Source organism: Dendrobium catenatum, unplaced genomic scaffold, assembly GCF_001605985.2.
Source record: "Dendrobium catenatum unplaced genomic scaffold, ASM160598v2 fragScaff_scaffold_853, whole genome shotgun sequence".
Classification (NCBI taxonomy): Eukaryota; Viridiplantae; Streptophyta; class Magnoliopsida; order Asparagales; family Orchidaceae; genus Dendrobium; species Dendrobium catenatum.
Window position 1 is genome coordinate 6,196,308 of NW_021319315.1, and position 13,781 is coordinate 6,210,088.

The window sequence follows — 13,781 nt, forward strand, 5'->3', positions numbered from 1 at the left end:
AATAGGATTTATGTTTGGTTCATTCCTCTTTCTCCCCCTCTTTGAGTCCCTTCGGTTTTCCCCTCCTGGTTCTTCTTCTTGTGGCTGGTTCCTTCCCCCCTTTAATTGCCTGTTTCGGTCCCCTAGTGGCTGCTTGTCCCAATTTCCTGGCTGTCCGTCCAGGTTCCCCTAGCTGTTGTCCCGGTTCCCTGTGCTGCCCCTTCGGTTCCTCCCCTGGCTGCTTGTCCCGTGGCTATTTTTTCATGATTTTTGTGTGGCTGTTTGGGAGCTGTTTTGGAATGAATGCAGACCCCCTTTGTGGTTGTTTGGGTGCTGTTATGGATTGAACTTTTGGCCTTCTATTTCCCATGATTTAATGGGTTAATTAGTGGTTATGGTGGTTGTTTGGCTGCCTCTTTTCTCCTATAAACATAAGGTGTTTTTGTATAAAAATAGAGAGTTTATGAAACTAATTTTCGGAAGAAACCTGAGGGTTTTCTTTGATAGCTTGCGAGCTATATATCCCCTTCTCCTTTTTCTAGGATAGCTTGCGAGCTATGCCTTCTCTTCGTCTCGGCTTCTTACCTCCTCCTCTCCGCAAGGTTGAATCCACTTGTATCCTTCTTCTCAAAGCGACAGATGAAATGCAATTTTAGGAATTCGTATGCGTTGTTTTGATTTTATGTCAAAGTTTGTAAGCGTCGTTTGTAAGCGTCATTTTTATATTATAAAGTTGTTTTAAGTTGTCTTTTGTGTATTTTCTATATCCTATAGAGTCTTTTCTTTTGCTAGCAAAAATTAGAATTTTCCTAATTTTTTTCTTGCATCAATTTGGTATCCGAGCAGGTTGTCGTGTGTGTCTTGTTGTCATGTATGTGAGTGTCATGTGAATTTATAGTTGTGTGTAAGTCTTGGTTATTGTGCGAGTTTTGGTTGTTGTTTGAGTGTCATGTGAGTATGTGGTGTCGGTGAATCTAAGCTTTTGTTGGGTATTCCTTTATTTTAATTCAGGATGGATAAACATTAAGTGAAAAGAAGTCAAGAAAGTAAGCCCAATGAACTTGAAGAATCTATTCCTAAAAGTCAATGGATCTCGCCTCAAGAAAGTTCTTCAGACCCGATACAGATCGAACTTATCAAGATTCAAGAACAATTGCAATTATGTGCTGAGGGATACGAGTCTAAGAAGCGTTCACTTATAGCAGAATTTGAACGAGAAAAGGAAACCATCAAATGAAAGTATGATATTCTAATTCAACAATTTGAAATGCCGGATCTCCAAAATTTTGAAGACAACTCATCGGGAGATGAGTTTTTTCAACCGGAGGAGAATTTGATGTAGGCAAAGGGGGGTTCAAAACATGAGCCTAATTTTTTGGGTTGTAATTTTAGTAAGCTTCTGTCCTATACTTAATTCAGCTCATTAATGGCTTTAGGAATACTTTTTCAACTCATGAATAGGATTTATGTTTGGTTCATTCCCCTTTCTCCCCCTCTTTGAGTCCCTTCAGTTTTCCCCTCCTGGTTCTTCTTCCCGTGACTGGTTCCTTCCCCCCTTTAATTGCTTGTTCCGGTCCCCTAGTGGCTGCTTGTCCCGTGGCTATTTTTTCCTGGTTTTTGTGTGGCTGTTTGGGAGTTGTTTTGGAATGAATGCAGGCCCCCTTTGTGGCTGTTTTGGTGATGTTCTGGACTGAACTTTTAGCCTTTTATTTCCCATGATTTAATGGGTTAATTAGTGGTTATGGTGGTTGTTTGGCTGCCTCTTTTCTCCTATAAACATAAGGTGTTTTTGTATAAAAATAGAGAGTTTATGAAACTAATTTTCGGAAGAAACCTGAGGGTTTTCTTTGATAGCTTGCGAGCTATGTATCCCCTTCTCCTTCTTCTAGGATAGCTTGCAAGCTATGCCTTCTTTTCGTCTCGGCTTCTTACCTCCTCCTCTCCGCAAGTTCAACGCCACTTGTATCATTCTTCTCAAAGCGACGGATGAAATGCAGTTTTAGGAAGTCGTATGTGTTTTTTTTATTTTATGTCAAAGTTTGTAAGCTCATTTGTAAGCGTTATTTTTATATTATAAAGTTGTTTTAAGTGGAGTCTTTTGTGTATTTTCTATATCCTAGGAAGTCTTTTCTTTTGCTAGCAAAAATTAGAATTTTCCTATTTTTTTGCTTGCATCACACATCAAATATACTCACTGTTGCATCATGTTAACTAAATGTTGAAAATATTAATTGGATTACTAAGAAGTTAAAAATTGATGCAATTTAAATAAGAGTGGTTAAGTTGTGAATTTAGATGAATTCATTATTACTATCGTGAGGTTTAAACTTATATTCCTATGTTCGATGGGAGGTATGATCTTAGGAAATTTTTTGGTTGGATCGACAATTGGCAATATTTTTTTGAATATTATCATCAATTTGATCATGAAAAGGTTAAAATGGGTAAAGCAAAGATAAAGGTACATGATAAATTATTTTGGTGAACATGAAACATAAACTTAAAAGATATATTTGTCATTCGATGAATATATAAACGTACGGAATAATCAATTTAAAAGTCAAAATAATTATAGTGTGTATGAATATTATGCAAGTTCTGTACATGTTGTTGCTACGTATAACATGTATATTGACCATTTTTCTTTCACTATTTTTTCATTAAAGGTCTTAGATGAGAGTTTAAGAATAAACCAAGCTACAATTCTTTGAAAATATTATATGAGGCTTTATCTAAATCTAAACCAAGTAGGCATGTTGCATATTTTTTATTAGGACTATAACACTCGTGATTCATGTTTGCAAAGGAAAATCAATTTCATCTCCTTTGAAGCACACTGCATTCACACAAGGTGGATTGACCAAGTATTTCCCTATTTCGGTTGGGTTACATCAAGGATCAGCCTTAAGCCCATATCTTTTTGCTTTAGTCATGGATGTTCTCACTAGACATTTGCAAGAGGATGTACCTTGGTGTATGCTTTTTGCTGATGATATTCTTCTTGTTGATAAGACTAGAGAGGGAGTTGAAGGTAAACTTGAATTATGGAGGTCAACCTTAGAGTCTAAAGGTTTTCGCTTGAGTAGATCTAAAACGGAATATATGGAGTGCAATTTTAGTAGTAATAGACCTAGTGAGGGGATTGTGACTTTGGGCGATCAAGTCATTAATAAGAGTACACGTTTTAGATATCTTGGATTTATTGTTCAGAGTGATGGTGAAATAGATGGGGATATTATCAGCATAATTCAAGTTGGATGGTTGAAGTGGAGGAATGCATCGGGCTTGTTATGTGATAGAAATGTACCCCTCAAACTTAAGGGTAAATTCTATAAGATGGTAGTGAGGCCTGCAATGCTTTATGGTGACGAATGTTGGCCATTAAAAGAGAAGCATAATACTAAGTTAAGTGTGGCAGAGATGAGGATGCTCAGGTGGATGAGTGGCTTTACCCTTAGAGATAGGATACGAAATGAGCATATACGTGAAAAGGTTGGAGTAGCTCCAGTAGAAGATAAGATTAGAGAGAGTCGCCTTAGATGGTTTGGTCACATAAAACGGCGGCCTTCCGATGACCCGGTTAGGAGAGTAGAGGTATTAGAGTTGACTTATGTTAAGAAAGGTAGGGGTAGACCTAAAAAGACTTGGTTAGAAAATATTAGGAACGACCTTTCTTTATTAGATTTAAACGAGAATTTGACTTTTAATAGGACACAATGGAGAAAAAGGATTCATGTAGCCGATCCCACGTAGTGGGATAAAGGCTTGATGTTGTTGTTGTTGTTGTTGTTGAAGCATACTGCATTCACACTAACACAAGAATCATGTATTGCTAAATTTGTTTTTATTGAAGAGATTTTAATTCATGAATAATTGAATATTCTTTTGAGGATATGTTAGATGTAAATACAATTTACAATTAGAATATAAATGTATATATACGTTTATTGAAACTGAATCTATACCTACATGGCTACGTTTGATCATATTCATGAACTTGAACTACTATTGCACAACAGTTAAAATTTGAAGATTGAAAGCAAAATTGAGTATGAAGTTATTTCTAAACTTGAATTTCGAATGGAGCTCCACACCCAGGTGTGAATTTGAACTCATCATGTTAACTATAGTTGACGAATCAAATAAGTTATCTGCAAATATAACTTTTGATGAATTATTTGGTGATATTATTTTTATCATTAATTAGAGATGCAAATGAACCGTGCGTATTATTAATTGCTTATTTAAGTATGTGTGTATTATAAATACAAATATCTGCATATTAAAATATTAAAAAACTAAGAAAATTATATGATATAAATATATGTTATAATAAGAACATAGTTTATGGTTAAATATAAAGTTTATAGTTAAAAAAAAAATCATATTCTTAACTTTTATAATATCCATTCAAGCAACCCAATTGTTATAGTCAAATTTTGCATCCCAAGTCCTCATCTAGCGTTTACACAACCTTTTTTTGTCTGACAGTATAGGAGAGTCTTCAATTAGTAGTGTTTATATAATACAAAGCATAAGCCACTAGCATGAAGTCATGCTGTGTGAGTTGGAAGCCATATATACACTTTGAATTTGCCTGCATACTTCTAAATGAAGATAATTTTTTTAAAAAAATATTTAATAAAACTAAATCATGTTTTAAAAAAAAATTGTTAAAATATAACTTAATATTTTAAGCTTAACAAACTTGGCTTGATAAAATTTATTTATCATTCTAAATGAGTAGCTCAATAAGTAAAAAACAAATCAAGCTCAATTCGAGATCAAATCAAACTCAAACAAATACGGATTTAAACAAACCAAGCTTGAGTATTATCATAAAAGCTTGAATCGAGCTCGAGCAAAAAATGAGCAGGTTTTGGGTAAAACAAGCTTGAGTTTGAATAGCCACCGGCTCAGCTTAACCTAATTCTTTTGCAGCCCTATCACTGATGGTCAAATTGATGTTGAATTTATTTTTGGTTCTTAGATGAGTTGTATACCTGTTTATATGAAATATAAAGAAAAAATCTATGAAGATTATGTAGCCCCAATATTTCATGAAACTTTTTAGTAATGAATGTCCTAAAAGAAACTAAATTTATTAATCTAGCAATTCTAAATTTGATTTTTTAAAACAGCTGTTTGTCCATATATAAATATCATTTTGTGGTTTGCACATTTTAAATTTCCTTATCATCTATTTTTCTAAGAATGTTTTTGGTTATTAATACCATCTTTTAGGATGTATACAAGCATGTATCATTTTTATTGCTTGCTCCATATTTTGTTGACTTGAAGAAAAGGTGCATAGTGTTTAAACATGGTGATTAAATAATGGTGCATTAAGTTCAAAAAGATTTCCTTTATTAATCTTTAAGAAATTAAAAAGGAGAGAAAGGCTTAGATTTCTTATATCTTCATCTCCTCCTTATTACTTATCATCTAACCCTATGTCAGATAATCTTGTAAAGTTTTTTTCTTGAAGTCATCTTAGATGATGAGATTTTGTCTATTATTGATGGCGGATTTCAAAGATATCTTCTTACTAACGTGACAGGCTTGATTCTTAGCACTCGTGTATTATTTTATAAGAGATTTATGTCATGATTGGCTTGATAAATATCAAATATTAAAATTCATGTGGTCGAATTGGCTCAGATTGAACAACTTTGATGGAGATATATATTTATATTCATTAGAAATGTTTGATAAATAAATCATATGTATAAGTTTTATGTAGTTATCTTATTAATTTAGATATGCTTGTGATAATAATTTTTTTAAGAATAATGTGCTTTTATTAATTTGATTCCCCTGTGCATTAAAAATTTCATGTTAAATATTGATTAATATATATATTAGCAGATTTGACTATTTTTGGATTTTATATGGCTGGTAACTTGGTTATACACTTATGCTCTATTCGTAGTATGGTGGTTTGGTACTGTGACATTTGAACTATCACTATCCTTTTCATATACGCTATCTTCAGCATGGCTGTGACGACTCTTATATATTTCCCCAACTTGCAGGTTGTCTATCATAGGTTATGATTTCTTGTATAAAATAATGATGCTCACCTTTTGCTTTGTTTTTCAGTGGAATTATTAAATTTTTTGGATATTTTGCAATTCTGTTGCACTTGAGGATCAAATTTCAATTTAACTTGAACCAAATCAGGCTAAGTTTTTCCCATTTATATTTACAGATCTAAAGATTAAGCCCATAAATGAATAAGTTGAACTTTTGATTCAACAAATTCCTTTATTCCAATTTCAATCTTATGCGTATGTTGGATATGTGATTCCTTAAAGTGTAATGCAATTACAGTTTATTAATTTTGAAGGAAGGCTTAAATCTTCTTTACTTTGGCAAATTCTTTTTCTCACTTAATTCATGATTTTGATGAAATTTGACACAACAAGTTTTTTAAATTATTTTGGTGATTTTTTATTTTTTTAAAATTTCATTCTCTTAAATTAATTCAATCATTGCTTATTATTTTGAAAGAATGTCTTTGCCAGGTCCTAAGCCCTGAATGAGAAAAATGAAGTATTGTGTTAGGTAGTTGATAACTAGCCTACAATTTTTTTTAACAATCATAACATGAATCCTTTAATAAGTAATAGGACATTGGAGAAAAATGGTTCATGTAGCTGATCTCATATAGTGTGATTAATGCTTGATGTTGTTGTATTGCATTATTGTTTGGATTATATTTCTCATATCTTTTGTTTACACTTGAATAAAGCGAGTATTTTTTTTAATACTTAGGGTCAGTTTGGGACGATTGCAACGATTTGTAAAATTATTTGTGGAACTCATGTGGGTAAAATAAAGTTTTTTAAAATTATGAATATTATAGATTTATCTCCAAAAATAGTGAACAACCCTCTTATAGCTGTCGCACTCTAGTAGTTTTGTTTATGAAATGCTCCTAAAAAGGCAAGAAAGTTATGAATAAACAAAATTGTGGTAACATTCTATTAATTAAAGCTAAAAAGTAAGCTATCCCAAATGAACCCTTGATGGTATTTGAGTATCTCTTTGATTAGTATTCCATGGGTGATGAAGAGTGAGTTAAATATGCCATAGTTGAATTAGTAAGTGTTGCTAAGAGATTCTTGCTAATTCCAATGTGATAGTTTTGTTTTTCATCATGTTAGAACTTTCCTTGACATGAAAATTAGATTATGAGGCAAATACCTACATGCTTATCAAGCGTAGAATAGTTGAATAATAGATAAATTTGTGGGAAGACAATCTTAACTATTAACGAATATTTAAATCTGTTTGAAAATTTTAATTCTTGGTGTGATTTACAAGAAAATATATGAGAAGTACCATCTAAATTTGTGAATACCCTTCGTTTAAAAATTAAGATAGAAATAGGACTCGTTAAATCAATGACTATAAATGACGCTCATAATAAACCCGTACCCGTTGAAAGGAAACTATATAAAATAGGATAGGTCCACTTGGGTCTAATATGTTAATTGTTGTTTAGTGTTTGCCATCTGTAAATCTTAACAATAAAAATGATAAATTCATTGGTACACAAACTACTAAAGGCGCCAGGAAAATGCTATTTAACCTCTCTGTATTATCATAAAATTATCTCTTGTGCTAGAATTAATGAACTGCCATATTCTGTTAATTAAAATATTTAAGATGTGAAGATGAGCCTTTTTCTGATGATTTAAACACAACACATGCATAGAAAAACATATAAATATTTGTTTGTCGTATATTATTTTAAATGATTAGAATATTAAACAATTTTGAGTTTTAATATGAAATTAAAATTGAATATGAAAACTTACAAGTCAGAGAATTTAATTTTAAATCTTGTATTGATTCACCTTATCTACATGATTTATTCATCAAATAGTCTGTAGTTGCTATAATCCCTATGTTTGTATTTCATGATTTTGTTATATTGTGTGTTGAGCATTTGCATTAAATATTATTTTATATGAATTTTATTTTACAAGATGAAAAGTATATAGTTGGAATGCAAGTGCATTATAGTGATGGGAAAGTTTTAATGAATTGTTGTGATGCCGTTGTTCTATCTTTTGCGTATGATTTGTGCTCACATATTTTTTTGTTCCTACTAAATACATAAAGGCATTACAGTGGTGGTACACGTTACCTTTTAAGTTTTAACATTATGATGCCGATTTGATTGGGAGGGAATTAGGAAGTTTACTGCTCAAGAGAGAACTATTTGGGAAGGTCTTAATCAAAGGGGAATTGTTTAGGAAAATTTATAATTACAATTGGGAGGGAATTATTTAGGGCAAGAGATTTAATTTGAATTCAAAATCTAAGAGGGAATTATTTAGTGGAAGGGAGGAGGAATCAAGGGAGAATTGTTTAAGAAAGTTTTAATTACAATTGGAAGGGAATTATTTAGGGGGGGGAGAACTATTTTGAATTCAAATATGAGAGAAAATTATTTAGGAAAAGGGGCTAATTTGAGAGAATTAGGGGAGCATATTTAAGTAACAATAGGGTGATTTCAGATTATGTTTTGAGTTTGCTGAAATTATAGTTTCTTAGGTTGTGAGGGCTCTAGTCGTCTACTAGGGATTTGGGAGAGCCGAATCTTCCTCTCCAATTGAAGATCCAACTTTATCTTGCTTTTTCTTTCATATATCTTGCAAAAAAAAAAGTTTTGGCATGTTCTTCTAAATTTGTTATTGTCATTCATTGATTTTGAGGAAAATTATATTGTCTTCCTATCAAATTGGTATCAGAGCCTAGATCTGGGTGTCTATAGCGGGAAGAAAGGTAGAAATGTTGAAAAGGACGATCGAGCAATTGAAATTTGATTTTGTATAAAGATTTTAGGTTTCGAAAAATAATTTTCAGCATCCATGAGAAGATCGATGAGAAATTTGTCATCATGGAGGAGATGATGAAGAAGCTGCTTGAGGGTCAAACCAAACCAGCAACATCAGAGGTGGGAGAATCGTTGACTGTACTAGAAATGGGAGAAATCCAGAGATTGATCAGGGAGATGCTGGAGGCAGGTATCATTTGTCCTAGTGACCATCCATATTTCAATCTAGTGCTATTAGTCCAGTGCTTCAACAACAGTTTTCCTTTGTTCCACCTTGAAGATAAGGTGGCATTTTGGAAGGGGTGTATTGATGGACAAATCAAGAGGGAATTATTTAGGAAGGTTCTTAATCAAAGGAGAATTGTTTAGAAAATTTTTTAATTACAATTAAGAGGAAATTATTTAGTATAAGAGATCTAATTTGAATTCAAAATTTAAGAGGGAATTATTTAGAAAAAGATAAAAGGAATCAAGATGGAGTTGTTTAAGAAAGTTTTAATGAAAATTGGGAGGGAATTATTTATGGCAAGAAATATAATTTGAATTCAATATGAGAGAAAATTATCTAGGAAATGCGGGCTAATTTGAGAGGGAATTAGGGTTTAAGGCTAACAATATGGTGGTTTCAGATTATGTTTTGAGTTTGCTAAAATTAGAGTTTCTTAGATTGTGAGGGCTCTAGTCGCCTGCTAGGAATTTGGGAGAGCCAGATCTTCCGCTACAATTAAAAATCCAACCGTATCTTGCTTTTTCTTTCATATATCTTGCCAAAAAAAAAAAAAAAAAAAAAAAAAAAAAAAAAAAAAAAAAAAAAAAAAACGGTGTCTTCTTCTTAATTTCTTATTGCTGTTTGCTGGTTTTGAGGAAATTGTATCCACTTCCTACCACATTAATAATTATACTCCTTTGGAATGATGCAATTTGGTCCATGCAATTTGGTCATGAAGTGAAGACACCTTTAAGCATATAATGCTTATTGTTGCTGCTTTTGAAGATACAGTTTATGCAAGCCAATGCATATTTTATTTCTATGACTAACACTTCTTTATGTAGCATCTTGAAGATTTACAAATGTTCTAACAAGATGGAGATAATATCTATCTTAAAGAGATTTCATGATTCTTCAAATGGATGTATTGCTGTCCTTTTGGCCTTTCAAAGAGATACCAGCACTCTTGCTCTTTAGAGGAGAGCTTCTTCCTCATAAGGCGAAATGATGCAGTCTGCCATTTGTCATCTGGTTGATTGATATGGCTTTATTTATACATTTGACTTCAAATTTATGAGGAATTAATATTTTAAATATTATCTCTTATTTTCATGATGAGTACCTTGAAATACGCTATAAAGGTTGTTTGAACTTTTAGTTAGGCTATTTCCTTTACAGCACCCATTTCCTTCTAACAATTTGTTATGACGAGTTAAATTTGTCCATATTTCGGTTTTCTAATTTTCTTATCATGTAGATTCGTCAATCAAATAAAGAATTAACATCAATATCTAGAGTATTCTCTATTTTGACATCATTTTCTTTTATTTCTTTCTATTTCCTTTTTGTTATTCTACAATCTCACTGCATATCCTGCGTCATTTTTTTGAAATCAGTATGTCATTTAATCACGGATGGGGAGAACAGCAATACCGTGCTGATTGTTTCTGTATTGAATTTTAGTAAAGAAGATCTAAGCAGAATTTGTTTGTTTCACTTTCCCTGTATTTGCAATTTTTCATATTACTTAGATCCCTTACACCTAGCAAATAATTTTTTTTCAAGCTACATCTTTTACATGTTTGTATGCCAGGTTTGAAGATTACTTCTCCAATCGTGTGAAGCAACTAACATTCACTTTTCCTGAGGATGCTGTTACAAGCAGTTCCACACCATTTTGGTCTGCACCAAAGCGTTTCCCCCGGCCATTGCAGTTCTCAACTAGTGATGCAAGTGAAGTTAGTTTGATCATGGCTGCTTCTATATTAAGAGCAGAGACATTTGGAATCCCTATTCCTGAATGGGCCAAGAACCCAAAGAAATTGGCCGACGCCATCGATAAAGTAGTAGTGCCTGATTTTGAGCCAAAGAAGGGAGTAAATATTGTTACTGATGAGAAAGCTACAAGCTTGTCAACAGCCTCCATTGATGATACTGCTGTCATTAATGAGCTTGTTGCAAAACTGGATGAATGTGTGAAGAGGCTACCACGAGGATTCCATATGAACCCAGTACAGTTTGAAAAGGTACTTGTTCTAATGCTAATAGTTTAAGGCTTCGTTTGGTTGTCCGTAAATTTTAAAGTTAGTATTTTAATGTTTGTTTACGCTACTTTTTCAAAATGCCTTTTGATATAACTTTTCAAATTTTCACCGATTTGAGAATTGAAAAAAAAATTTGCTTCTCCATTGTAATACCTCCGTTTAAGAATGAAAAAAACGTCGGGAGAAACCAAATGAAGCCTAATACAGTATTCACAGCTTTTTGTTAAGTTCCATTATGTATTGAATTCAGCTTTCATTATTTTGATTTGAAAATGAAATGGCTGCTTTACATGAATGATTGCTTATGCTAGATTTGACTCATTAGTGATATTTTTCTTGTTTCACGATATTCCTTCAAAATTCAGTTATAATCCTATTTGAGTATTCTTGGGTCTAATTCTGTTGGTATTTACCGTTACCATTCAAATTAAAAAAAAAAAACTACGTCTTCAAATACCTCATTCTGGGCTTGAAATACCTCATTCCTGGGCTTGAAAGCTGTATGTCGTGCATATTACTCCATCTATTCCCATTCCTATGTTCTTATTACAAAATTCTGTAAACACCGTTATTTGATGCTGTGAAATTTTCTCAGGATGATGACACTAATTTCCACATGGACCTCATAGCCGGGCTAGCCAACATGCGGGCAAGAAACTACAGCATTCCCGAAGTCGATAAACTGAAAGCGAAGTTCATTGCTGGGAGAATCATCCCTGCCATTGCCACCTCTACGGCAATGGCCACCGGTCTGGTGTGCCTTGAGCTCTACAAAGTCCTCGCCGGTGGGCATAAGTTGGAAGACTACCGCAACACCTTTGCGAACCTTGCCCTTCCCTTGTTTTCCATGGCGGAACCTGTACCGCCCAAGGTTATCAAGCATCAGGACATGAGCTGGACGGTCTGGGACCGTTGGATAATCGAGGGGAACATAACCCTTCATGAGCTCCTTCAATGGCTCAAGGACAAGGGGCTTAATGCCTACAGCGTTTCTTGTGGAGCTTCCTTGCTTTACAACAGTATGTTTCCAAGGCACAAAGATAGAATGGACAAGAAAGTGGTGGAGATTGCACAGGATGTGGCCAAGTTAGAGTTGCCTTCATACAGGAGACATCTAGATGTTGTGGTAGCTTGTGAGGATGACGATGATAATGACATAGATATCCCACTAATATCTATTTACTTTCGTTGATCGCATTGTGGTATAAGGAACATCGAAGGGCATTTGTTGAGGTACTTCTTTAATACCTGTCATCTTCTCTCATGCTATTTGACAGATTGAAGATGCGCATTTCTCTTTATTTTAAGTTACAATTCTGCTTCATTTGTCCCTGCCTAAATGATGTGATACTGTGCTTGTACATTATTCCCCATGTTATACTTATACCTATTTCCTTCATCATTTGTATTTTTTTCTTGATTGTTGCTTGTCAAGTTGTTCCATCTACAATGTTTTGTGTATTGATTCCGATTAGGTGAAAACAAGCCCTTAGTTGGGGGTTGTAGCTGCTGTGGGATTTGCCTGATTCAGATTAATGATTTATGGTGTCACCTTTGGTCAGCCATTCGGCTTCCTGCATAAAGTTACGAAAAAAAATTATTATGTGCAGAGTCCGAACGGGAAGAATCATCCGAATTGCTGCGTGTTTACTGAGTAAATATATAATAAATCAGTAAATACTTATAAAATACTCAGTAATACTCACAACTGAGTATTTGCAAATAAGCAACAAATGCTCAGTAAATATGAAGCAAATCCAGACGGTTCTTCTTGTCCGAAAAACATAATAAAGAAATAATATTGACCCCACTTGTGTCAACAAGTATTGCAATAAGCTCATTCTACTTTTCTTCCATTAGTATTGTATTCGGTCGTCATCCAAGGTCAAAAAAGACCAACTCTTTCAACTTGTTAGCGAATATCAAAAGGTGAGGACATACCTTGAATCAGTGGTTGTTGGAAATGCTGTCATGAATTACATCAACAAAGTCTACAAGCAACATTGTAAGGGTAGAATAGTCAGATACCACATCTCACCAAGGTTGACCTCTCCCATTTAACAAGGCCATTTGTCGCTCATTGGCAATACATGCAACAATGCTTGCTAACGATAATGCGTAACTACTCATCAACAATGCTTGCCAATAACTAAAATCGCAGGAATAAGTCACCGATGATTACACTACCCAACAATGTCACCAGGCCACCAACCATATTACTACATCAAGGTGAGCTTTGAAGTCCTTATATTTACGTTGAGATTAATAAAAAATTTCTCCAACGCAACATCCTTAATACTTCCTGATGCAGGACTTGAAATGATTAGGTGATGTTAAATAAGAATTTTGCACGCTTTAATCTAGAGAGCAATATTAATTAATAAACTTGTAATGATTTAAATGATGAAATAAAATTAAAAAAGGGGTGAAACTAACTTAGGGTTTAGGGAACATAACTAAAGGTTAAGATCACAAAATAATCAATTACTCAAGCATAAAATACATGGAAGATTTTCATCTAATAATTTTTAAGTTAACAATGAGATTAGTCACTATGAAAATAGATAGCTCACTCAACTCTTAATAACGTTGGCTTGCAGAGAAAGTTTTCCAAGATTGTTATGATGCCACAATTAAGGGTAAACTTAGAAAGTATAAGACTTGGGAGAAAGTTTACCTTCGTCAGGATGTGGGAAAG

The 13,781-nt window shown here is 33.5% G+C and overlaps 1 protein-coding gene across 1 annotated transcript; it reads left to right on the forward strand.

The window, feature by feature from the left end:
- Positions 1 to 8,893: 8,893 nt before the first annotated feature.
- On the forward strand, positions 8,894 to 12,517 carry LOC110107430 (ubiquitin-activating enzyme E1 1-like). Its single transcript, XM_020837695.2, has 4 exons — positions 8,894 to 9,020; positions 10,436 to 10,488; positions 10,586 to 11,065; positions 11,679 to 12,517. Exons 1-4 carry the CDS (start codon positions 8,894 to 8,896, stop codon positions 12,273 to 12,275), a joined length of 1,257 nt encoding a protein of 418 aa, XP_020693354.1. The 3' UTR covers positions 12,276 to 12,517.
- Positions 12,518 to 13,781: the final 1,264 nt, after the last annotated feature.